Here is a 27,382-nt window from a genome sequence, read left to right on the forward strand (position 1 = left end):
AATCGGGGTTTCCTGAAGCGAGTCCCCCACCATTTACTGCCTTTACTTCCCCTCACCCCGGCTCAACCGGCAGCCACCCCGCACAGCAGCGGCGCTGGGGCAGGCCTGCGCCCGCACCCGCCAGGCCGGCCGGCCGGCACAGTCGGGACGGGGGACCCGGCCCAGCACGGCGACAAGCGGCTGACGACGGGCTTCCCTCCCGCTCCCTCCCCCTCGGTGTCCCCCGGCGCGGCCTCTCGGCGGTGTTTTCCGCTGAACCTCGTCACGTTTACGAACGGCTTTCGCGGCCCGGGCGCTGTTTAACGACTGCCGGGGCTGTGCGCCAGGGGAGGGCGGCGGGGTGCGGGTCTTCCCCTCAGGACGGAGGCAGTTAACGCCGCCTCCCGGGACCCCCCCGCCGCCGGCGGAGTTTTTCCTGCCGGAGTCCTCAAACTTTCCACCGGCTCCGAGGCTTCGTGATTAACCCCTGTGGAAGCCGCCGAGAGGCCGCTCGAGCGAGCCGAGGCGGCGGTCGCCGGCCCCGCAGAGCTCTCGGCCCCCAGTGCCGGCTCCTCGAGCGCGGCACCGCTCGCCCTTGGCTACCGCTCCCCGCCTGGGCCCTGCGGCCCGGTCGCGCCTGCTCCTTTAAATAGCGGCCACGGCCCCGCCGTGCGCCCCGCTGAGGCAGTTAGCGGGTGCCGCGCCGCTCTCGCCCCCTCCATGGTAAGAGCCGTGCTCTGCGCGCTCCCCGCCCGCCCCTTCGGCGGGCTCCATGACCCCGGCCGCTGCCCCGCCACGGCCCGCCGCCGCACCGGCCCCCGGGCGAGCTGGCCGCCGGCGGGCTGCCCAGGTAGGTGCGGAGAGGGTGGGGGGGGCGGATCCCCGCTTCTTCCCCGGCGGACGCGGCGGGCGGGCCGCGGTCGCGGGGCTGCCCGGAGGTCCGGCGCCGGGCAGCGCCGCCCGGGGATGCGGGCCCGCCGCGCTCAGCTCCGACGCCACCGCACACCGCTCCGAAACTTTCTTGGGACGAGGCGGGCACGGCCGCGGGACGGGGCGGCTGTCCGGGCCCGAGCAGCGCCGGTGCCGTGGGCCGCCGGTGAGGAGGGGCGGAGGTTGGCCGGCGGGGCTGCTGCGGCCCCCGTAGGGAGGGGGGTCCGGGCTCCCGGGTCGGGAGGGCTCCCTGGGGAGAAACCCATCCGCGCTGCCGGGAGGTGGCTTCGGGGTTACTGTGGCAGCCGCTGGATTCTGTCAATATGGTGGGTCGGGCGGGTGATCCCGCGGCAGTACCGGGTCTGCCTGCCGTGCGGGAAGCGGGGGTGATGAGCGGCAACGGGTGGCAGTGTGGCGAGTCCGGGGGTTTGCGTGGAAGACCTCCGGTGAGCAGCTCTTCTCGCCCCACGTAGCCTGGGGTGTCCCTGTTTTTCTGCCTCACCCCGGTGCCTTCTCTCGAACGTACCCCGAGCCGGGGCCTGCGGTTTGGCTGGAGCCTCGGAAGAGTGCTGGCCTGTTGGCGGGGTGTTGGCACCGCTGTCTAGCTATGGGCGGTTGTGTGAGTGCCAGCATTGCTCTGGTTTCGAGTCGTTTTAGACCTGAAACCCAACTTAATCTCTTACTGATGGATCCAGTAATACAGGTGGTGTTAGTGCTCGGTTAGGGCCCTGCACTGGTTGTGTACAGTTTCCTAGGTGGCTTGGGGCAAGTGAATTTTTTGGCTCAGTTTCTCTTGGTAAAGTAAAACTGACCTCCCAAGTGGGAGAGATACTTGGGGAGATAGCGTGTAAGTGTACAAGAAGTCTGCTTACCTTTGTAATAAGTGATATGAATAGAACTATTTGCACGTTGCCCTTTTATTGCTATACAACAAAACAGACAATTTGCAGTATAAGTAAGTATAAATATTTGATGTATCTCATTATAATAACATGCCCGTCAGCTAGTAAATGCTACACCAGTGTGACCTTTCGTAAGTTTTGAAAGGTCCCACAGATTCTGGAGACATGTTGATGTCTCATGTTGATGTTATTCCGGCTTTAATTGTCTGTGCAGCTTGAGTGTTCAAGTTAAATGGCAGCTGTGGAAATAAAATACTCACAAAAACTAAAGTAATAATTAAATATAGTATACTCTGGGAAAAAAATAAATGGAAAAGCTGTAAGTGGGAAGTCCTTCCATGCCACTCAACTTGGTGAAACTAACATGTCAAATTTTACTTACCACGTAGTTGTTATATGGATTAACTATCTTATTTTGCTTTTCTTCTCCATTGTCGGAATTACATACCTTGCTTCTTTGTTCATAGGAAGTTCATGAAGTGGATCATGGTCTTATTAGCCAGCTCCTTGCTGATTCAGAGGAGACTCCCAGTTCGTGCACAGAGAAAATGCAGGGTCCTGCTCAATATAGCTGGAGTGCTGACTGGAGCTTTTGGGTAACATGTTTTGTGTTTCTTCCAACTTGTGTTTTCTTTATAAATATATATATATTCTGATTTTTATGTGTATATATATGTACTGGCTTTATATCCACAGTTCTCAAGTTGCTTTGTAGTCATGAATTAGTAAAGCGCTCTCCACCCATGTAGTGAGGTAGGTAATTTTATCATTATCAGCTTACTAAAGTGTAAGCTGAGACTGAGAGGGGGTGAAGCTGTTTACCTGATGTCACCTATCAAGTTAGTGACAGGACTTCTGGTTTCTGTGCCCAGTCCTGTCTCCCAGTTCCTTGCATAGTTTATTGACCTATCCATGTCTCTCCATGCCTTTAGAAAGACATTGTTGGTGCTTTTTAACAGTAAGGGCTGAGTTTTGATTCTCAGTGTTGGGTAGCTCTTCAGATGTGCTCTCCTAGTATCTTTTGTCAAGTAAACATTTGTTTTTCACAAGAGTGAATAAGCTTCCAGTGTTCTGTGTAAAGAATGGGATTTATGAATAGGAAGGACAGGAAGAAGGGATTTAATTTTGTTCCTCTCCAAGGAGATGCCTCATTGAAAGTTGAGGGTGTAATAATAAATGCTGACTTTAATTATTCATTACTTTTGTCATGCTTTTGATGGATTTCTCTTCTTTCCTCCCCTGCCCTCTCCCCCTCTCTCTGGTACAATGAGAGAAGGTAAACTTATGGATGTGTACTTAGAGTGTATGCGTTGCTGTTAGTTTTGTAGATGAGTTGCTACAGTTCAGAAGGGAAGGGGAACACTTGTGGCATGCAGCCACAGGCAGAGTAACACCTGATCTCATGAAGGACTTAGATGCCCTTCCTCACAGCTCTGACAGTCTGACTCAGGTTCTGCATCAGGAGGCCTCAGTAAATTGGCATGCTTCAGCTTGTGTATAGGAGCATCATCGAGACTACTGTGTTCATGTACTGATGAGGTCAACGGAGTGTTCATTATGCTCAGGAGGTGAAAGATTAAGTAACTAGCAAAGGCCGTAGGGAATCTGTGGCAGACCTGCAAGCAGAACTAGGGGATCAGATTTCCCAACTCTGTCTGTATAAATCTAGCTCCTACGTCTTTTCATTCCTGCTGTTCAAACTAAGTGGCTGTTCTGCTGGTCAGAACATTGGTTTTGTATCTTGGGCCCTGGCATAACCTTCCTCTGAAATGCATGAGTACTTTAAACTGAGCAACAGTAATCGGGAGCCAGTGGAAATGGGACAGGCCAAATTAATCCCAGCAGGTTGTAGACTTGTGTTGCTAGAGAGAGTGAGTGAATGCTTGAATTGTTGAGTATTTTCTCCACTGTTCCTACAGTGGCAGAGATGATACAGGGTTGTTCTGCCTTGTGCCCAGCTGTATATCTGTGCATGAATCAATAGCAAAGTGTGCTGCACAGATGTTGGAACTTCCAGCTATGCTCTCGTTAGGTGGCAAATTAGATTGTGCAAACTAACTCTTGATGGTTTGTATACAACCATTAAAGCAGTTGGTAGCTTGTGAGGTAAAAACGTGCTTAGGTCTTGGGGGCAGTGTGTTGGACTTACAGTTAGCAAATCTGTTTTTACCTGATCAGCTTGGCAGTCTAAACTAAAGTCAGTACAATGGAATATATGAGGAATATAACCATGCTACTGGCTTTGCATTTTTAGGTTTGAGACATGATGGTTAGAAGTTTCTTTGAACAGAGCTTCAGGCGTGTACAGTGGAGCATATTGTGTGTGCACCCAGTGCCATTTTCTGCTTCCTGTAGTAATGTGTGCATGTAACTTAAGGGGAATGGGATTCTTCAGCACAATAGCAGCCACTGAGAGAGGTGTTGTCTGGTATGATTAAATGGTTGCTTTCTGTCTGATTTATACTTCAAGACCTCAGTAATTGTTTGAAGTTAGTGTTTATCAGGTTCTGCAAATATGATCTTGCAGTTAAAACAAAGGAATTGTGTAAATACTTGCTTCTTCTAAGATACCACGTGGCTTGTAAAGTGGCTTATAAAGCCATACTGTTTGTCACTGATTGCTTCTAAAAACCTCTACGAAGCTGGTTATAGGAGGCTGTGGTACTCATTTATCTCACCCTCATGGGACTCAACTTGGAAGCTGCAAGAAGCAGAAAGTCACAAATTGAAGACAAATTAAGATATTCTAACTAAAATGTTATGTCATTGGCATCTTTCCTTGCTCTTCCAGACAGAAAATGTCTTTTAATAACTTGCATGGTTGATGATCAGCTGCTGACTACATAAACAAATCGTTAAAACTACCTAAATACTGAGTCATAGTAAATGTGTAGGTGATAACACAGAAGGCAGCTTGTTGCAGTGTGCAAAGCATGTGTCACTAACATCTGACAAAGGATGACCTTTGTGTCCTGTAGCAGGTGTGGATTTGTTATGCTCATTCCTACTCACAGGTCGCTAGGACTAAGGAATTGCTACAATAGCAAGAGTAGCCTGTGGTAGCATCTAGGGGTCAGCTTTGTTGCCTGGATTGTTTGCTTGGAGAGGCTACATCTTTCTGACAACTTTGGTTTGCTCCAAGGGTTCATTTCTTCTAAGTATTTACTCTTTGCTTCTCTGATGATGGAAACCAGATGTGGATGTTAGAGCCTGACTGGTTTGACTTCAATTTTTCATGGATTTGAGTGGGAGTAAACAGTTGTGCCATGCCTCTGGAAGTCAGGCCACATATCATGAATGCTCAGTAAGTGCACATGTGATTAGCAGCAAGCTAGGATTGGAAGCCTCTGGGATACAATTGCTGTCCTGGCTATGGTGAGTGGGGAGAAGGAAGGATAGCAGGAAAAATTAGCAGGGAAGGAAGAAGAGACTCCTACTATGCATAATTTCCCTCCATCTCTTAAAAACCAAAACACAACTTTGGCTAGCTTTGAGAAATTTTGAGAAGAAGGAATTTTCTATGCCTTTGTAAGCAATTCTTAAATTGATAGTGTTACTAACTGTTGGTGTTAAGGTGGATGGTGTCTGAGTGGGTCTTTTGTGTGTTTTGTTTGGGTTTTTTGGGGGGGCTGTTTTTTTGTTTGGTTTTTTTTTTCTTTTTTCCCCCTTGTCTAAAGACTGCTCCCTGGAGGTGGACAAAGCCAGACTTCTGTAACCTCACTGGAGGAAGAAAAAAGCTTGATCACAAACTTAATCTGAGGGCTTTCCCTCTTCACTGGAACCTGTAAAGCTTGCACCTACTTTTGATTGCCAGTTTTGGCTACTGCAAATAGAAATGATGGAAGTCAAAGATGTTTTGGAAATTGTTATATCTGGAAGCCTCATCTCGAGAATTTGAATTCACTTTTTATCCTTTTTAAGCTCTACATACTGAAATATAATTTGAATTAATATCCTTGGAAGAAGAAACCTTGTGAAAATCTTAAGTAGTCTACTGTAATAAAGAAGGTAAAGGTGAAAGAGGAAGCTAATCAAAAGGATCCTTGCATCAGGACTGAGGTGTTCTGTCTGAGGACTCTAGTTTCTGTTAATAAGCAATCAAAGTAAGTCCATATGTGTCTACAATAAGAAGAATGCCTATGGAAAGAAAGAACAAAAAAGTAAGTCATTCCCTTGCAACGAAAAAGTAGGTGGAAAGAGTTGAAATCAAATGAGCATCTCAGAAAATTCCTTTTATCTGAGAGGCTTGTTTAAGAATTTGAAATGTGAGATGCCAAGTAGGTGTTGGGAAAAATAAGAGGATTTATAAAAGCCAATTTGATTGCAATGTAATGTCCGTTTAAAGAGTTGGTCAGTGTAAAGGAATATGACAATAGAAGCAAACAAGTGCTACAGTGGAAAGTGAAAATAAGGCTTTTATTTGTACAAGATTTGGAAATGGAGTTTGAATTTTTACAGGCATGGATTTGGTTTCTGTGAGAGCTAGTCTGTGGGAGCCTGTGAGAATCTGGATGCCAAGAATATGATATGACTCAAACCCGCACAAGAGGGATGCGGATATACATTACTATTTGGAACGTAACTTACTGCAGCACAGATAGAAGGTGGCATACTTGGGGCCAAAGGCCAGAAGGGTTAGATGAAATATTTCTTGCATCTCTAGTTTGAGTGCTTCTTCCACATTTCTCTGAAGAGTCATGTTCACTCTGGGAATGGTTTACTGGGCTTGTTAGATTGGTAACTGTGTTTTGGCAGGCTGGTATTTAAGACCTTCTGATGGTTGCTTCATCTTTGTGTGCTTGTTATGTTACTACTTCTGAAGAAAGCTTTTCATCTCATCTGTGCCTCCAAATAATAGGGTTGTGAAGGACAGATGTGGCTTGTGACTTTGGAGGAGGATTTTTAGCCTCCTATTTATTTGCTGGTATGAAGCAGTCTGCTGAGGAGGATGAGAACTGGATGAATACTATAGGTCTCCAAAGAAGAAGAATCTTAAGCACACTTATGCTGTCCTTTTCTGTAAAGTGTCCTATAACAAGTACAGGCTTTTGCTGTGGTTCTAGCACTGGTGTGTTGTTTGTTTACATATCTGGAATCTAGAATAGGTGCCTTTTCAGCCATGTGATGGCACTGATTATACAGAAGCAGCGTTTTAAAACGGCGGGAAACAACAAAATCTGTATTTCTGACTAGCTTTTGAACATGGCTGCCTAATCCTAAAGTGTTTTACTCGCTTCTCGTTCTGGGAATCCCTCTATTGCTGTTGATGCAGCTCAAAACTAAGCACTGGGGTAGGTCCAACTGCTGTCAAGTTTGCCTGTTCCAGAGACTGGCAGTTGGTGCCCTATCTAAATAAGCTTTCCTCACCTGCAGCAGTGGGAAGCTGTATATAATATGAATTATTATTTCACACATATGAAGAATTAGTCTAGAACCTGAGGATTAAGTTTAATATATTAGGAAGAAAATACTTCAGCTTTGCGATTCACTTTTGTTCTTTCAGTCACTGGGAGCAAAACCATTAGAAATTCAGTATAGTTCAGAAAAAGAGCGTGGAGTTTGTTGAATGGTGGTATCTATTTAATGAAAGGGCAGCGCATAGCTTGTGGAGTGAAATGCTTAGAAAACAATTCTAGGAAATGGAAGTAAGCTGCTTTTTTTTTATTTTTTTATTTTTGACTTTATGGTTAGAGCTTTGTTCAGTATTTCTGCAAACAGGCAGTGGTGTAGCACTGCCTTTGTCTGGTACAGGTGAGCTACTTGTATCCCTTAGGAGGGAAAGAAGGCAGGTAAACAAAACTGTACAGGATGTGATTGTTCACTGGCATATTTAATTAAGTCTGTAGTAGCAGCTAGGGATAGAAATTCTCCAGGAAATGTTGAAGAGAAAAATTAATCAAAATCTGAAATATTTTGTGGAGGTTTAGATGATTTGGGGCACTTACCTATTCAAAACTATAAGAATTTTCTAGCCAAGTGTATATGGCTTGTTTTCTAATGAGCATTCTGGAAGTTACATTTTGTGTCATCCTGTGTAGCAGATGGTTATGCAGTGATTGAGTTGTGTCAAGATTCCTTGGTGGTATCAGCATTTTAGAAATCGCATGGAGTAAGTAAGGATTTTATTTCTTTTTTTTAGGTAGTGCTTTCTTATTGAAGCTGCTTGCAGAGTCAGTAAAGTGCACACTTGGGATATTTGTGTATTTGTTACTGCAACCCTCTAAAGTTACTAGGGTAAAATCATTCAGAACTTTGGTTGGCTCATACGACTTCTCAGCTGCTTCTGCCTTCTGCTATGACTGCCCATCAGGACTCAAGATATTGTTCCTTGTTCAGAACAAGTTGAGGTATATGATGATGGACCATGGTGTGTATGATCTGCTTGTACTGATATACAGGTCTTGAAACAGCTGACCCTTTGCACTCTGTTCTTATATGAAGTTGAGGAAAAATTAAGTATGGTTTGTCTTTGCTGAGAATGGCTCAGTCAAATCTGGTAGCGGCTTTGTAATCTAGAAACAACTACGAGCAAAATCTGCATTTGGTTTCTAGGGTAGAATAGGAAGAGATCAAGTTGAGTATTTTGTAGGAAAAATTGCTTGGTGGGTGCTGTTTTCCTTGTCATTTCAAGTGCAGTAGGCTATTAGCAGGCTTAATGAGGTGAGCAGTGTAATTTGCACCAAAACAGTTCATGTAATTGACTACAGTCACTATGACATTAACTATGTTAACTACTATTGTAGTTTGTCTAATGCTTCTTCAGGCTTTCACCATAATCCTCATCCAAAGTATTTGTTTATCCTTCTATGAGTTGCTGAAAAGTAGACAACAGCAGGAGGAATTACTACCAAGAGGATTGTTTCCTTCATGAACTTTTTTCTGACCAAAATCTTGGGGGCTGTTAAACTTCAGTAAAGGTCAGGGATGCCAGAGTCCAATTCTAGCAAAGTAAGGATGGGAAAGTGGAAATGAGGCACGCCATTCTTTTGCTTCTGTATTTGGCTACTTTTGGTTAAGTAATCTTGGGGAACTTTGTTGCAGGTAGGGAAAATGAGTTCAGAAGCAGTATCTTATAGTTACTTTAATGTATGAGGTCCCTCTACTCATCTGAATTCTCCCTCCCCTCACCCCCCCCGTGGAACAAGTAAGTCTAAAGCAGCTTGATATTTATTTATTTTCATTACTTCAGCAGCCTGAAGTGAAAGATCAGGTGAAGGAACAGATGTTTTTAACAAATAACATTGGCTAATTGTTTCACACACATGCTGTAGAAACAAATGAGTCAGATGAAACTGCTGTTCAGAAAGGAATGTATTTTTTATCCAAAAGGAAGTCATCCTCACTGAGCTTTTAATTGCCATTGCATCATATTAGTTAGTACATTTAGGGCTGTTGAAATCTGGACAGCATGGTTACAGGAACTCAAAATTAAACTGGAGAGCGGACAAATTGTCTGAGCTAAAGGATAACTTTGTGCTGGGAGGGTGAAAAACTCGCTTCAGTTACACAGTGTTAAAATAGTAACTGCAGTGCTCATACATAAGCAATAATATTTGTTTTAGAACTTGATGTATCACAGGGTTTTTGTTGTGCAGTGTTTTTGGTTTTGGTTTGTTGTGGGTTTTTTGTTTGTGTTTTTCAAATCCTTGTGTAGTAGATGAAATCACTAAAACAAAACAGATTGCGTGAATGCTGCATCTTTGAAGTCAGGAAAGTAGGCACAGATCCATTTTTTTTTTCCCAAATTGAAAAGGAGGTAGGCACTCAAGACCCTTGTGATCTTGGTTTGTACTAGTGTCTCAGGGAGGCAGCATGAAACATGGTCTCTGGCAGGGGCATAATAGCATAATTTTACTACTGGGTCAAATAAGTTATTGCCAGCTATGGGTGGTGTTGATGAGTATGTTGAGTGAATCTGAGATTAGATCATCTTGCCTCCCGGAAGCTAAAAGCACCTTTGTTTCCACTTCAGAGTTGGGGAAGATGTTTATTGATGGATGTGCCCAGATCTCTTGAGCTTTTTGCTTAACCTTCTTATTTAAAATGTAAATGTTTGTTTCATCCAAACTCGGAAGTACTTGGTAGCAGTTATATAAATACTTACATTAGAAGCTGAAATTATCATTTTTATTGCTAATTGCAGACGTCCAGACTCAGCTGTTTAATCAGCTGAAGATGGTGTTATCTTATAAACAGGAAATGCATGTAATTCACTTATGCCACTTCTGAGGCCTGAGTCACACTGGTACCCAGGCTTTGACTAGGCCTTTCTGAGATCCTTTTGAGTCCTCTTACTGTATTCTTCAGGCAAAGGAATTGCCAATGAGTATTTTTCTGTGTATATTTGCCTCCCTATATCTTGCTTCTCTTTCAATACACAGCGATTCTCTGTAATGTATCCTAGCTTTGCTGAGTTGCCTTGTTTTTCTGGTGAAACCAGTTCCTGTTATTTACATATGTAGCTGATCTTGACAACAGAACTGTGGGCTTTCTGAAGCACCACCACCCAGCTAGGTGCACAAAGACAACTGCTTAATCTTGGTGAACACCTGTGGCTGGCAAAATGACTGTAAATATAGCCCCATTGTATTCAATTATCTTCCTCTTTCAAGCTTTCAGGTTTAAATCTGAGTAATTAAAATGCCTTGAAATGCATTTTTCTGTTTCTTCTCTCGGCTTCCTCAGAAGGGCTGTGCTGGGAGAGGGATCTCTAGTTGCTGTTGAGTGAGTCATTAGCTCTGCATTCAGCCAAGTGCCCGAGGGGATCCGACTTGCAGGAGGCTGGGCCTTCTGTGGGTGAGGAGAATGCACCATAGAGACACCTGCCTCTTCTATAGCTCTGAAAACCCTGTGTGTGTTGTTCCAGCTTCTAGGGATGCAGTCTTGCAGCTGGGGTTGGGTGGGTGGTGCCATGCAGCAGAGGGGCTCCACAGCCCGTCACTACTGCAGTGGCTTGTGGCCTGTTCAGCCTGCTGTTTCCTTTGTAGACCTCCTTGCTTCTGGAACAGCCCCGTACACAAACAGCAGTCAGAGCCTGACTTTATGTAGGTACTTGCAGGTGCTAGGTAAGGTAAATGGAAAGGGACAGACAGTGCAAAGAAATTAGAATAGATGAATGCCTGCTGTTTCCACTTCAGAGCAGGTAGAGAGGTCTGATGGCATGCAAAACCCTATATCCCTTGCCTCAAAGTGTCTGCTCCATGCCTACAAAGAGCTGAGGTCTGGGAAGCTGGGGGTGGGGGGGAGGTGGTAGCGTACTCATTTGGGGATTTTCCTGTCCTGCTCTGGAGTTCAGACTGAGGAGGTCTCTTAGCAAGGGCTTGAATTATAAAGTGGTCAATGGCCAGGTCTTGTGTGTGAGTAGACTTTGGGTCCATATTGAGCTGCCAGGTGTAGGTGCATTCTATCCTTACGACTGGTGTGTGGGCTATAGACCTCAGTGGTACAGATCAGTTCTGATCAGATACAGGAGTGCTGGGTGTTGAGTGCTCCTTTCCAAGCGGGTGTTTCCCTGGTGATAGTACTTTCCACTGCTGTCCCCTTTGGGACTTTTTGTGAACTTGAAATGATCTATGCTACTGCAGTCTGCCTCCCATATCCATTCAGATGATGCTGATTTTTAGATTGGAGCTGGACAGGCTCTATGCCACCCCCACATCTTAAGTTTTCTTTGGCCACTTGTTGCAGGATTTGTGTCTGTTCCACAAGGCCAGTGTGTTTCTGCCTGGTTTCCAAGCTGGCATGCAAGCAAAGGCTGGCAGAACACTAGCTAGCTCTGCTGGATGAGGTCCAGCACTGTGCGAGTGGGTGGGAGAAGGGAGAGCCGTAGAGGCTGCTGGAGTGTTGGCCAGGGATTTGCATGGGTTGGAACAGGCTGCAGGCAGCTAGAGAAGGAGGTGTGTGTAGGGGGTGTATGTCTTCTGACTTTACATTAGCTTCATGCCTCAGTCAGTTTTATTTCTGAAATGAAGCATATGCTTTGCTCCTCATGTACATGTCAAACTTGAGATTTTTATATCCAGATCAGAGTTGTTACGAAAGTACATTGGCTTCACCGTTTAAAAATGCTTTAGAATGCGTATTTGCACAAAGTAAGTACTGAGTATTATAAAGCAATTGCTTCATAAGCAGAGGATGTTCTCAATCCAAACTATTTTCTGGTTTTTGGCTTTCTTGTCACCTGGTAAGAAGGTTATCAGCTTTTTCCCAAGGACCTTGTTGGAATAGCTTAAGCTGAACCCTATTTCAACAAAATGAAATGGCTTGTGAAACTGAGCTAATTTCAGTGAGTTCTTAAGGGAGAAACTTGTGAGAGTTCCTCACAAGTTCTAAAATGAAATATTTTGTTACAAAATTGGTCTACATCTTTTTTACTGTTGTGTGTTTTGTTTTTTTTTTCTAAAGAGCAAAAAAATCCCCACTTGACTTTAACTGGTTGTGCAGCTTAAAGTTTGCTGAAGAAATAGAGAACCTCATAGTATATGAATAGAAAAAGTTCAACTTTTTAAACATTGAGTCTTTGAGACTTCTTTCTGCTTGGAAAGGAAGGCAAATTTAAAAGTTCTTTACAAAAAAGATACTTTTGCTCTATTCCTAATTATGTAACCTAATGTTAGCAACATAGTTCTCAGTATTTCATATGATGCTAAACCATGACCCTAAATTTTGCTGTATGTCAAAATCATAATTGTGACGACTTTGTGGATTTTGTAGGCTGTTTCCCAAACTGTGCTCCAGCATGATTTGACACTGTAATTGCATAGGCAAAGCTCAAGTATAAGACTTTCATTCCTGCTTTTGGAAGCACAGGGTAGCTGTTGAAGTGTAGATGACCAGGCCTTTTATGAGCAGGATTCCAGTTCAGCTGAGTTCATGTCAGCAATTGACCAGAACTGGCTTTCAGAAAAGCAGGCCCTTACCACATGTCAGGTCAGTGATCAAGATGGCTTGATGAGACTGATGTCTGCATACCAGGAGCTAGTATGGGCTAGGCTACTGTGGGATGAACTAGACCCAGACTTCAGAGTAAATGGGAGCAGTCTACATTTCTGAAGTACCAGATTCGGTCAGTTTCATGACACTGGGCACCACATATTTTGTAAGTTGGGTATCCAGTATTTCAGAAGTTCTCAGTGATGGAATAGTTTTGAGGAGTTTTTTCTACATGGATTTTTGTAAGCTGTCAGGGGTAAATAATAATTTAACATTTTTAGTATACCTTCCTGTGCATCTGTAAGAACTGGTTAATAGAACACTCCTTTTTGGGGACTAGAGATTCTCTTTAGCCTTGTTTATGGGATCTCATAGGATTTAAAAAGAAAAACAGAACAAGCCAACAAACAAAACCCTAGAAAGCAGCTTAAATATTTGCTTGTGACCTGAATTTTAATACCCATTCTTTGCAATTTTACATGTTGTATTTCCAACAGAAGAAAGACATAGTTGCACGAAAATTCTTACTGAATGCCCCTCTGCCTGTACACAGATGCCGCTGAAGGAGAACTGCCACGGGTTTATTTTCTGCTCAGTAATTAAGAAGTGTTAAAATCTGTTTCTCCTTCAGCCTCTACAAATAAGAGGGGGGCTGTGCCACAGAAGGGGATGTAATGACCCTTGTGCACAGCCCTGTGCCTGCCAGTGGCCCACTGGAAGAGTGCCCTGTGCTTATGAGACTCCCCTCTCCAGAGAAGTTAAGGGTGAATGAAGAAGAGCATGTAATGAACGTAAGTAAAATAGTCCTGGCTCCTTAAACTCGTCCCACTCCCTCTGTGGCTATGGGCTGCATTTCCACTTCCTTGAGAGCATGGGAATTTTTGGAAAGCAGGCTCCTAAGGAATACCATGGCTGAGCCTCCCCTGGTAACAGTTGCTTGTTTTCCTTCTTGCTGGTTGACATGCCTCATATGACCTGTGAACGAAATACAACTGTGGATAATTGTGTGTGATTAAACAGCTCCTTATTTAAAAATAAAAAAAAGAAAAAGACCAAACCAAAAGTGGGCACTGTGTACACATCCAGTCCCAAAGTGCATAGTGTACTGTAGACAGCATAGCATGTCACCCCTAAGTAAGGTGGTGTTGCTCTTCAGCTCCTGTGAGTGTTTGTTTTGCTGTGCAGGATTAATGCTTTTATGCTTTAAGAGACAGTAAAGAGCAGTAGGTTACTGTGAGTAAAGCTTCCGAGTACTCAATAATTGGAAGTTAATTCTAACCCAGAATTTTTCTGTGCTTCTGTCAAGGAATGATTAGTGAAAATAGATCACTGTAACAGTGGATCTGGACTGTTTACTTGTGATAGGGTTAACAGAACAAGTCTGACACTTTCAAAGTACATCCTCACGCTTGCTTTCAGAAGAAATGGAAAACTGTGCCCTGCAACTGTGAAAGAGATAAAGAAGACTGGTAGTCACATGAATGTAAGCTTCCACTGGGATTCTTTGCATAAAAGCAAATGTGAGGCAGGTTTGTGTGTGTTTACAGTGATTCCTGCAGTGGTACATCTGGCTTTTAAGAAGCACATTGAAAATAAGAAGGGATTCAGAAAAGCCATAAGTCTGAAAATATCTTTTTGCTAATAGACTTGGGAAATTTAATCCCTACCCCAAAAGAAGTTATGGGGTAACTTGCTCACAATCTGAAAATAAGTCACAAAGTGAATTATTAGCTAGGATGGATTTTTCCGTAAGGATTGATCTTTTTAAGAAGGTAAATCATTTTCTTATTTTTTTTTTTCCTAAAGTGAAATTTAGACAGCCCTGGTTTTAAAGCAAGAGCTGAATTGCAAGATAGCTGTGGTTCGTGTGTTATAGATTAGATTGGGTGGTCCTAAAGAGTTTTCTTGGACTGAAGAAATGGTTGTGGTGGGATCAATGTTTCTGATAGAAAGGCTTGTCAGACTTGGCACCTTTTACAGGTAGCCTCAGCAAAGAGACTGGGATGGATCTAAGTGTGCCACAAGAGTTCTTGTGTTCTTTTGGAATATGTGAAGTCTTAAGTTTGCCTGCCTTATACTGCTAAATGAGGCTTTTGTTCAGGGCTGTTAACTTAGCCTTCTCCTAACCTAGTGATGCTTTAGACTTGCTGAAAGGGGAATATTTGTATGTTTTGTTTGGGTTTGTGTGTTTGCTTTTTGATTGCTCCCTTACCAGATAACTGTCTGACTGTTGTTCTTCTGGAGTCTGCTTGCTTTTTCTTTCTCCTAGTGCTAAGAAAGATTTTAGATGCATGTGAAGAGAGGAGAAAGCAATGCATTCTTCAGTTGAAATGCATCAATTTTTGCCAAGATATTTAATGTTTGCTTTAATGTGTTAGTGTAGGATTAGAAAGCGCTTTCATCCTAACCTTCCTCATATCCAGAGTTGGTTTTGACCATGTCTAGAAGCTTCATATGCAACCTCTTCTGTCTTTGGAGAATAGCACATCAGATGGTCTTTATGTAGGGTGCTGAGACAGTGACATGGACTTGCTTGCTTGTAGACAGAGGAGCAAAGCCATGCATCTCATTGCACATCTTGTGATGGCTAAGTGTGGCTTCTGAGCATAAAAGGGGAGTAGGTCCAGCAGCTTGCTTGTAGGCTTGTTTGATTCTGGGACCCCAAGCACATGGTAGTAACTAATACCAAGTCTGAAGCTCAGTGGGAGGCACATGATCCAATTGAAGATGTCCCTCATCATTGCAGGGAGGTTGGACTAGATGACCTTTAAAGGTCCCTTCCAACCCACACCATTCTGTGGTTCTATGTGCATCTCTTAAAGTGAGATGACATCAGAGTTGTATTACTCTAGTGTGAGGTCAACTTCCATATGTTGTCTGCTGTTTTTATGCATAGCTGCATGTCAAAACTATAGAATGCAAATTGTCAGGTAATGTGGTTTTTGTGGTGTCTTAAAACAAGCGGAAAACACTAACAAAGCAAATGCAAAATTATTACTGTCATTAGCAAGTGTTAAAAAAATGTGCACACTGTTCTGCTGAGGTTGATTGACTATTTGCATTGTTAGTGGTATGTGCAGGTAATTCGCTAATGATTAGCATTTCTGCTGTATGCCTGGGAGAAGGTGTAGCTTAATTATCCTCTGCAGTTTGCAAAATGGCACAAGCTGTTTGCAGTGTCCATGCTTTTGAAGCTGTAAATATGAAGGGAAGCTCTTTTTAAACAGGCTTCTATTGTATAAATAACTCAGCTTAGTCCTATTTAAGTTAACATTTTTTTTCTGGAGCATGACTTTGCATAGTTGGACTCTGGTCCATTTCCAAACAAGGGATGAGGATCACTGGGTTATGTGTCTTCAAGCAGTATCTGGGTCTTGCATAACTGTCTTCTGTAAAACTTTTTGGATGGCACTGAGGAGGTTTTTATACGTATGCTATTTTACAGGTTTCTAGTGTATTTTGTGGCTTCAGATAAAGAATGCTAATATGTTGTTGGCTGGACTTAATTTTCTTAATGATTAAGTATAGCATACCCATAAATGCTGAAGATTATCCTCAGGCAAAGTGTTTGCCCAATGACTTATAATAAAACTTAGAAATGTGCATGTGTTAAAAATAAGTTGCTATTTTCATCTCTTTAAATGCCATGCTACAGCCTAATTTATGCTTTTCTTATAATACTTAGTGGTTAATTTTGTAACCCAGAGGTGGCAACCTTCCTCAAATGCTGCCACATCTTGGGTATTATTATAATAGTAATTATAAGAGATGCAGTTTTCATAGAAATGGAAATGTCTTATTTCCTTAAAGTTCATAATAACAATATTGTTAAAATTGTCCCTGCTGTTTCATAAGTGCTTTGAGTGACATTTTGATCACCAAGGCATATACTGAGTACATAATAATTACTGATCTAAGTGAGCTAGTTTTCATGTAAAGTAAGGAAAGGATAAGGTTAAAATTTCCATGTGCTCACCTTTTTTTATGGTGATTAGAGAAAGATTCAGAGCAGGCTCTTTATAAATGCCCTAAGAACTCAGTAGAAACCTACAGTTAATAAGATGATTCCTTATAGCCTGTTTGTCACTCATGATAAAGAACATTTCTAAATGCTAGCAAGGGTTTCTCAGACAAACTATAGCAGTGTTTCAAGCTCTGGAAGAATTCAGTTGCCAAGTAAAACTTAAGGTAACTTGAGTTTGGATTCTTGGCCCCATTGAACTGGCTGATTCAGACACCAATGTAAATGTGTCTGTGATACTGTAATGTTCCTCCTCTCTTCTTGGTTCTTTTTGTCTTACAACCACAAAAACTTCAGTGTAGCTCTTATCTCTTGTGTACAGTGTGTTTGAGAAATTGCATCTTTCCTTAACAGCATGGCTTCTTAAATCATGGTTTCGTAAATCAGGCTTGAAGATTGTGAACTTTCTTTTGCTCTCATGGCTGACTGCTTCTTTTGTCCCCTTGTATGTTAGTCTCGTCATCACAAGCTCAGATCTCAGTCAACCGAGGTATGACTGTGTAAATTGTAGGGCCTCTGCTGGAACTACAGGTGGAAACTTTGCAGCTTTGAGTTAACTTTTCATTTTTCCCCATGCCTCTTTCTGGAGTAATTGCGCAGAACTCCATTTCTTCAAAGCTGTGCAGTCATTAGATGCCTGTTTCAGGTGATCAGTTAAAAGCATGTCTTTCAGGGCACAATGTGGCATGGTCAAGAAACCATAGCCTTTCTACTTTAGTAGATGATGTGCTCTCAGAGAATGTTATTTTCATAATCTCAGAAATAGCTGAAGTATAACTGGAAGCATACAGCTTAGTAGGACACATCTGGCATGTTGCCCTGTTAGTTGTACCTGCAGCTTTCATGCTTACTTAGCTCAGAAGGGGAGGGGTGGACATGCTTTTTTTTGTTTCACCCCTTCACTGCCTTTTGTCATTGCAATACTCAGAATATTAGTGGACATCAAATATGTACTCACCAGTGGTCAGACTTCTGTTTATCAATGGTAATAAAAGGTAACTTTTAAAGCTGAACTGAGTCAGGGTGACTTTGCCCTCTCCTGTGTTTTATGCTCTTAAACACCTGACCTTGAAATAGCACTCATGTTCTTGTGGCCAAAGATCTTGATTCTCAAGTATGGGTAGATGACAAACAGTCATAGGATGTGTGTTTAGGGTGGTGTTCAGGGAACCTCTGAACTGCAAAGAGGAGTAATCTGTTCTGTGGAAAATGGCAAAATGTGAGAATCTTAGTAATTCTAATAGCACTAGTTTATTAAAAGACCCTCAAGCTGAAGATAAGTCTGTCTTTGTTAGGAGATAGTTTTGACAACCACAGAGGTAATGAGAAAGTAGTGTCCAACTAACATGCTATAGGAGCGTGCTAAAACTAGGTATTTTCTTGTTAAACTTGCTGCAAGGTCATACAGTCAAAAGTGGTTCTTTGCCTCCTTTCTTCTTTCTTTCCTCATGCTCAGAGTAAATAGCCGCTAATCTTATGGTAGATGGATTTAATGCTGAATGTCAAGTTTTGGAGTAATACAGGTGCTCAAGGAAAGAATAGCAGCCATGTGCTTAAGATGTTTAGAAAGGTTAAAACAAAAAAAAAAAAAAAGAAAAAGGTGTAAAAGGGGCTTTAATATTATATTTGTTCCTAGTTTTGGTAACACTTGAAAGTGATTAATGACTTTTTCATGTCTTAGCTGTAGTCCAGCTGAGTCACTGCCTTACACAGCATTTAGTTAAGATGGCCCTTAAAATAAGCAGCCAACATCTGTTAAGAAAAAAAACTGGCCTTTTTATTGCTGTGAAATGAAAACTAGGGCTTTTACAGCAGAATTGTTTCTGGAGAACATGCTGAAGCTCTTTATTTGAATGGGAACAGGGACATTCGTTTCTAAGAATATTGAGTTCAAGTCCATCTGGATTAATCTACTTTGCTCTTAGTTTGCTGCCCAGTCTGAATCTCAAAGGAGCCATAGACAGCGATCTTTTAAAATATATGGTCAAATGTAGAAAAGATCAGGAAATCAAGAGGTGATGGTGGTGCTGCTATTTGTGCTTGCCGGAGGATGCTTTTGCCTTTGTTTTTACTGGTCTAATTACAACAACTGGCGAGCAACCTGGTCTAGTGGAACGTGTCCCTGCCCATGGCAGGGGGGTTGGAACTAGATGATCCTAAGGTCCCTTACAACCCAAACCGTTTTATAATTGTAGTATTCCTGAAATGGTACTCCAAGTAGAAATTGGTGATCTAGGTTGTGTCCTTGTGACCAGCTAGTGGCCTGCATGAGGACTTGACCTGCTCTGTCACCTCCTGTGTCATGGCTTTGCTACCTCTTCATTCAGTCTGTGCTGGAAGACTTAGCTGTAGAAGGGGCTTTCATGTCCCTGTGAGTGGAGGAGTTTGCCATCATGCAACTATAATGCCTTGCAATTGGCATCTGGCCTGATACAGGGAATAGTTTGGCCAATGCTATCCTAAATACAAAAGCACGTTCTTATATAAGCAAGCATAATGTTACAGTTCTTCATTGCTCTTTTGATGTTAATTTGTTCTTCAAGATAAAATTACACATCCAGTATGAAGACAGTTGATGGCTGAAAATAAATCTGTTTGTTTGCTTAACCTTTTACTATTCTTTGTTGCAGCTCTCAAGTTCCTCTTACAAATATAGGAGTGAGGAATTCAAGAGACAGTTTTCTCATCTGCCAGATTCTGAGAGACTCATAGTAGGTAAGATGCAATCATACAAAAAGCGTTTGTCTTCTGGCTGATAATTCCAGACTGCTGTAGTGCCAAGGCTTCTTTTTTGTGGCAAATTCTAACTATAGCTGATAACTTCCTATTTTTCTGTCTCTGAACTAGCATCAGATACATTCAGAGAAAGTCAGGTCCATACTCCTCTTCTGTATTGCCTGCTTTCTGAAAAAAGACAAATTTCTTCAGGAGGTTAAGAAGTGAAGGAGAGGGTACAGATCTTCCAGTTCATCTGGATATGGGATGGGAACCTCTTGATGTCTTTTACTTCTATTACTTTTTAGTGCTTTACTTCCTGGCAGCAGTGGAGATGTGACAGCTGTTAGCTGACAAACTGGAAAGAAAGATTGCTATGCAGGGTCCTGGTGCTCACTGAACACAAATTCAACATACGTGTATTAGTTTGTGCAATGCAAGTGTGAGAAAACCAGGTAGAGTTAATCCTGAGGGCACTGAGTTTGTTGTTTGTTCTTTCCAGCACAGAGAGACAACTTAGTATACCTCTTGTAGTGTCATACTAACCCTAACCCTAAACCTACCCCTAACCCTAACCTAGACCTTTGCCCTAGGCACTTGATTAATGTGACTTCTGGGACTGACTGACACAGTCCCACTTGTAATTTAAAAAACACTTTTTGGAGACAAATGCCAGCTATGTGATATGAGGACATAAATTTCATCATTTAAATGTATAATTCCCATCAGCTATCATAGGATATCATTGAAAAACACAAACAAATACTCATTTTATCCTGACTTAATGGTGTGCAGTTGGATGTATTCACCACCATGTATAGAGAGGGCAGATAAAAACGTTTTGTGCCTCACACTGGTATGTGCACATGTGGTTACTGCCTATACTGAGCATTAAGTATGTTATCTGGTGCTGCTAATTCTGGGCTGGCTCATGCCTTGAGTGGAGGTTTTTCACATCCCAGTATACCAATTTAGCTTACCCATATGCTCATGACACAGGTGCAAGCATAGATGTAACACTCAGCTGGAAGAGCAGAGGAGATAAATCAATGGGGTGGGAGGGGACAGAACAAGGTGGCAGAGACTATCAAACTATGGTGCATAACTACTTGGCATCAAAATGTTCCTTTTGAGCTCCCTGTTATGCTCCACTGCAGAATTCAGAGAAGGTAAGCCTGTAACCCCACCTCCTTTGCATGCAGTGATGCACCTTATTTCTCTTTTATAACTTGCCTTGCAGGTAAGTCTGCCTATGCTGCCCAAGCATTGTGTAAGAAATGTACTACCCCAGAACTGGGATTTGTTTTAATACAAGGGTGGTATTGTTTAGTGTTCACCTCTTATGCCATCTTTAAGGAAGTGAATATTGGGAGGCTGTCAGTATATGTTTCTAGTATGCAACGAGTTCCTTCCAGATTAATGAAAGATAAATTTGTGCAAGTGACAGCTCTGAAATTGTTAACTACCTGCATCCTTTTTCCTTTTCCAGCCTTAGAAGGAAGCAGTTTTCCTCTGAAATGCCTTCTGCATTTTTAAAATGCTTGAATTCAGTACAGAAATGAAACAGAAGAAAGGGATATTACTTCATAGCATTGTTTTGGTGTGTCTCCTGAAAGAGGATTGATACAGAAAGCCATGTAGCAAACTGAAGCACAGGTTCAATGAACAGACTGCCTAGGATTTGGAGAAAGATTTAGTGATGGGCTAATCTCAATAATGTAGGACCTGCTCCATCAGAAGCAAAGTCATTAATTTGTATACATGATGGAGTTTTCACCCCATAAAAAGCAGTGCTTCTTTGGGAGGACTTTTTGCGTCCTCTAAGCAAAGGGCTTTTCCTTTGCTTAATGCAGAGAAACTTATAGGCTTTACAGTGTTCAGAGAAGCAATTAATTGCTGCTGTTCATTAAAATAACTGTAACTACTCCCATTCCTAGCTTAGCTGTTAAAAAACTAAGCAGCTTCCACTGTAATGAGCACTGTATATAAAGATTTTGTGAAATAATTTTCTTACAATGGAAGAGGAATGACTTAGACACTTGGGAGTTTAGAAGAGTGCCACTAATTTGTCTGAAAATGTTTACAAGCAATCTTTCCTTTTTTGTGTAGGTAGGTCATGGTGTTGCTTATCACTTGTCTGTCTCCCTGCCCCAAACATAGAAGTCGGATACAAACTTCTTGATAATGCTTTCCTCAAGTCATAGAATCATAGAATAGTTAGGGTTGGAAAGGACCTCAAGATCATCTAGTTCCAACCCCCCTGCCATGGACAGGGACACCTCACACTAAACCATCCCACACAAGGCTTCATCCAGCCTGGCCTTGAACACGGCCAGGGATGGAGCACTCACAACTTCCCTGGGCAACCCATTCCAGTGCCTCACCACCCTAACAGGAAAGAATTTCCTCCTTATATCCAATCTAAACTTCCCCTGTTTAAGTTTGAACCCATTACCCCTTGTCCTGTCACTACAGTCCCTGACGAAGAGTCCTTAACCTCAAACTCCTGCTACCTTCCCTCTCCCTGCTCTGTGTGTTTTGGTATCTGACTTCTCTTTAAGCATCACGTACAACTTACTGGTTTGGATTTCTTTAATTCTGTTTGCAATAATGTCTTGTATGCATGCCTCATGCTTGTTGCAAGAAATTCTATTTCTACTTGATTATTTGAGGGGAAAACCCAAGAGAATTTAAGAAATCATAATAAAAGCTCCTGTAGATGCAGACTTACCTTGAAGTTAGGATGGCAAGGGTCTCCTGAGCCTCTTGGTACTTAGAGCAACTGTGTTCATCATCTTGTTGTACACAGAACCAAAATTCCGTCTCGGACACTAGCAGATACATTGCTTTTCAAAATAACAAAACTCTTTGATACCTCTAAAGTTAAAATCAATAACATCCTGCTTGAATAGGTACATTTTTCTATACATAAGGTAGCCTTCTTTAGGCTTGAGCTTCCAAAAGGGAAGTCTTGAGTGTCTAGCAGTAGTACTTGTGAAAATTCCTTTTGGATCTTCAGGGTCTGAAATTACATAACGTGAGAGGTTTTTTTAAAAATGCATCAAAATCCTCTGGCCTGGTTCTTAATTAGTAGGTATCTAATGATGGGTAATTGCATTCTAGATGAATGTTTCTCAATAGGCATGTTTCAGCCACAGGCAGTATCATAAGAATGACAGCCTCTGAAAATATCTCATGCCTGAGGAACTGGGTAGCTTCAAGCTGCCTTTTAGTGTCTCACTTTGCAGATAGTTTTAGCTAGAGATTAGAATCTGTTTAGTGGGAAATAATTATCTTACTACAACATATGAACTACTGTTAATGTAGGAGTTGACAGTATATATACTGTTATACTGTAAACATGTTTGTGTATTCTGTTGTTTAGGCACTTTGAAGTTTGACTTATGAGTGCTTCTCCTGTGTGCTCCTGATCTTGCCTGATACCTCTTCTCTGAAAATACAGGATAATGCACAAGGGGATTAATACATGGAATGCTGTCCTCATGCAGACATTTCCATCAGCCCTGGCACTGGGGTGTTCCCAGAACAATGATCTGGATGCAACCGAGTACAAGTCTGCCTTCACAGATTTTTGAAGATTGAAAGAAATAGCTTTTTATTTGTATTGTAATACCCTTATCTTATTTTAAGTTAACATGTGTGGGTCAACTGAGCTGCATTAAGTGAGTAAACTTGTTCTTTCTCTCTATACATAGATTATGCCTGTGCACTCCAGAAGGATATCCTGCTGCAAGGACGCTTGTATCTCTCTGAAAACTGGCTCTGTTTCCACAGCAATATTTTCCGATGGGAGACCACAGTAAGATCTCTTAGCTTGCTTGAATCCTTGAATCCCACCTCTTTGTCCTGTATGATCAGGATATGACTCCCTCAAATCTTGCCCTGTAAATCTCATGCTAGTAACTTTGCACTGGAAAGATATAGCCTCCACCCCTCAGCAGAAATACAGATCTGTTGCTCCATAAAATGAAAATAGCATTGGAGACGTGAATGCTGAAATAGGCCTACTCCATCACTCGTGCAGGAAGGTGTTCAGGAGTTATGCTGAAGATGATCTCTTACATTTCTGGATGGCAGTTTGCCTCTCCTTACTAAGGAGAGTTGTCCTATAAAAGATGTAACATGTAATGTTTTCCTATAAAACCAGGAGCATGATACAATGCATGCTGTTGCCCTGTTCAAGAACTCTTCAGTGTTAAACCTTACTTGGTTTAGTCTCGTGTAAATATCAACCTAAGAATAGCTAAAGAGAATCTATAAATGACCTTGGCAAGTTCTCGTGTTGTGTAGCTTTTGAACGGTATGAGGAAAAGTAGATATTTGTGACATTGGCCCTCTATTTCTCTTCAGTTAGCTTAATGAGTTAAAATTTTTCATTCAAGCAATTTTTGCGTATGATGCAGAAATAGCATAAGGCAATGAATGAGAAAAGGAAAGTAACCTAGTTAATAGGTGATGGAGATGTGTCAAAATCTTCTGCAGCTGTAAGACTACTCATACCTTAATCACAGAATTCTACTATGTGCACTCTGAAGTATACAGGGCAGACAACAAATAGCTTGTGTACTGAAGACAATGAGGAGGTGTAGAAATGTTTAACTGGAAAACAAGCTTAATTTCATCAGATATGTTTTACAATTTAATGTTTCTCGTTGTAGACTTGAGATTTAAAAAAAAATCCTTTTGAAATCACATCCTTGAATATACATGAACTATTCAAAGACCTATTATTTTTTTCAGCTAAACTAGCATATATTCTGGTAACCTGTTCCTGCCTGCCTAGCAGAGTGATATCCTATGCAATATCAAGGCAATCTGAGCCTATTAGCTACAATGGTAGAGCTAAGTTTTGGGACCTCCTTAGCAGGCTGTGTTGATGCAGAGAGAAAGTGGACCTTCTGCACACACAGGAAAAATCAAGATTCCACTGCTCTGCTATACAGAAACATTTAGAATACTAATATGCAAGGCAAACACACCCAAGCAGGAAGATTTCCTTGCAGTGTCTGGACTGCAAATAAACCTCTGTGAAAATGGACTAGATAGTCTGTCATCTGATTTATGTCCTGCCTTATGTATAGCATACTGATGGGGATGGGCTTTCAGATCTGTGCTTTGTGTGTGGTTGGGATTGTGCCTTAATCCTCAAGTATTGCTGGATGAATGGAAGGAAAGAAGAAAGAACTGCTTGCTTCTCTAGTCTAGTATGAAAGGAGATTAGTCTTAAGTCATCTTAACTTGCTTCTGCTTTGGAATGCTTGCTGTTAGCAAGTTGAGACAGTAATTGACTTTGTGATCTCAACTCAATTGCATCCCAGGGCTTGGGGTTAGTTTGAGTTCCTCTTGCATGTTCTGTGACTTCGTAAATTTTCAGTTTTAAGTTATTTGTAATATGTCATTAAACTTCTTTCTGCTTAGATATCTATTGCCTTGAAGGATATCACTTTCATGACAAAGGAGAAGACTGCTCGGCTCATTCCAAATGCCATACAAATAGCAACAAAAGGAGAGAAGGTGAAAACCTGTATTGTGATGTGTTGTTTTTTTTTTTTGTTTTGTTTTGTTTTGGGTTTTTTTTTTGCTTTTTATTTTGTTTAATTGCAATGTCCAGGGCAGAGCACTTGTAGTTTTATATCCAATCACATTTAAAGATTTGATCACCAGACTTGGTGATCTAGTCCCTGTACATATTGCCTTGACAATTCAACCTAGAATTCCCTAGAATCCCAGAAAGTAAGGGAGTTTTTGTCCCATTGGTTCTTGAAGGAAAACCATTGTAAAATTCAGAGCATGACTTCAGAATGTGCATCCTCCAGACTGCAAAAATTTCAAATTCACTAGGTTTAAAGTGTCCCTGGAATTTCAAAAACCTGATTAAAAACAAAAGGAATGATGTTGTGGAGAAATCTACTCATAGAACATGTAATTTTATGTGCTGGGAAATGTAGGTTTTGGGTATCCATTTGGAAAAACTGAAAAGCATGATGTTCATGTGCAGTGCTCTTCCAGTATTTGTCTGCTCTCTCTCAATTTATTAACTTTAATCATCAAGGAAGATAAACCTCTTTCTCTGCTAAACAAACATTCAAATGGGAAAGATTTTAATACTGCAAATGATGCATCTCATTTGATCTATTTTAATTATTTTGATTTCATATCTCCTTATGTGAAAAGATTAATGAAAGTAATATATGGTAGAAGGATGGAAAAGGCTGTGGCCTGCAAGAAATAGGTATACGCAACTCTAATTTGTTCCACATCCTATTTAAAACTGGGAGAAAGATGTAGCTGTGTAGTTAGTTGAGGGGGGAGCACTTCCTTTATGCCAGAGATACAAAGGATAGCAATGAGATGCCTGGAAGAGCAAGTGTCTTTATATACTAATGGGGAACTAATTTTTACTTACTGAAAGTGATTAAAAAGTGTGGAGTGTGAGGAATGGCAACCCAGGTTTGTTGAATGTGAGAGGATTATACTGTTGGCTGAAAACCTTAGTTTATTCAAGACAAGGAAGGATTCTGAGTTTGTTGAAAATACCTACAAGTGAGCTTTTATTTCATTTTAAACAGTGAGCACTTTGTTTTTCCTGCAGTTTTTCTTCACATCGTTCAGTGCAAGAGACAGAAGCTACCTCAGTATCTTTCGCTTATGGCAGAATGTGTTGTTAGATAAGGTAAGCTTGTAAGTGTGGGTGCCAGTGGTTAAGTAACAAAATAATATTTTTCTAATGTAAGAAGATATGTCTTTGGAAGACAAGAAGCTTTCCTTGAGAAGTTAGTTTTTTTCCTTCTCATACTGCCACCTACAGCTTTGCTGTTGGTGAAGTATTTTGTCATTGAAGATAGGTTGTATGCTTTTCTTCGCTACCAACTCAAGCAGTTATTACTAAATTGACATGCATTTGCTTAGCATTTTCTATGGCTAATTTGTGATCAACAAGGCAAGAGGCTTATTCACTGGAAGCTTTTTATCTTTTTGAGGAAAAAGCCTAAAGTCACCTCAGGTAACTTAGTTGAACCTTGGCCAGCCAACTCATTACAACTCCCCTGACCTTGAATAAATGCAGTAAAGGCAGGCTGTATGAGATGGAAGTGTATTTTGGCAACTTCTATTAGTTAGCTTGATTTATATTGCAATTTGTGAATACTTGAGCTAATCTTCTTTCTAAAAATGTCCCGACAGTTTTGCAGAACATCACTAAGTAATGCAATTTTTGTAAACCAATCCCTTCCTGTTTATGGCTCTTGTTGTTTTAATATTTCAACACAGTTGCAAATGAGCACTGAAATATCCATATATAACTGTGTGGTACAGTGGTCCCCAAAGGCTTAAAGCTGTTGTACTGCTTAACTGGAGTGTACCCACAAAAGTTTTTTGTTTTTTGTTAGGTGAATTCTAGGGCAGATTAGAGGCACTTTTTGTCAAACAAAAGCTGGAAATAAAGGAATGTGCCATTTAAGGCAAAAGTGAAGTTTCCTCCAAGTCTCTTATCTCTCATATTAAATACTGTTTTATTGTAACATCCCAGTTATCTTGTCTTGAATCCAGCAGCTAGTGCTGCAAACCCCACAATGCGCTATGTCATCTTTAACTGGAATGTGCAACTGGAAACCAGCCTTGTTTTCTTTCGTTAAGCATAGTTTGTCAGGAATGGTAATTATGCAGTTGTTCAGTTCATGGTGCTGGAGGGTGAATGTATGGGCATTCAGGTATACAAACCTACCCAAGAGAGTGGACCAGAGGCAGCAAGCTTTCTGCTGCTCAGTGTTAGTTTTTCCCCTGTGTTTGGTCTCTTTGACACTGAGTGTCACATTAGAAAAAATTTTTCACTTCAGAGCAGTAACTAAAGGATAGATATGAAAGTAGAAGTCATGGACTGCAT

The 27,382-nt window shown here is 41.6% G+C and overlaps 1 protein-coding gene across 5 annotated transcripts in view; it reads left to right on the plus strand.

Annotated features, from left to right (window-relative positions):
* The first annotated feature begins 293 nt into the window (after positions 1 to 293).
* The window catches only part of GRAMD1C (GRAM domain containing 1C), a 53,658-nt gene continuing 26,569 nt past the window's right edge, over positions 294 to 27,382 (plus strand). For 3 of the 5 annotated variants that reach the window (XM_065676708.1, XM_065676709.1, XM_065676711.1), the window contains exons 1-6: positions 724 to 829; positions 2,279 to 2,407; positions 19,395 to 19,479; positions 23,196 to 23,299; positions 24,919 to 25,014; positions 26,093 to 26,173. In XM_065676708.1, coding sequence (XP_065532780.1) covers positions 752 to 829; positions 2,279 to 2,407; positions 19,395 to 19,479; positions 23,196 to 23,299; positions 24,919 to 25,014; positions 26,093 to 26,173 — 573 coding nt within the window. In that variant the 5' untranslated portion in view covers positions 724 to 751. Of the gene's footprint in view, positions 703 to 722; positions 830 to 2,278; positions 2,408 to 19,394; positions 19,480 to 23,195; positions 23,300 to 24,918; positions 25,015 to 26,092; positions 26,174 to 27,382 lie in introns of those variants that run through there. The other 2 variants (XM_065676710.1, XR_010612185.1) reach the window with 2 other exon arrangements.

This window comes from Lathamus discolor, chromosome 4 (assembly GCF_037157495.1).
Source record: "Lathamus discolor isolate bLatDis1 chromosome 4, bLatDis1.hap1, whole genome shotgun sequence".
NCBI classification, from domain to species: domain Eukaryota; kingdom Metazoa; phylum Chordata; class Aves; order Psittaciformes; family Psittacidae; genus Lathamus; species Lathamus discolor.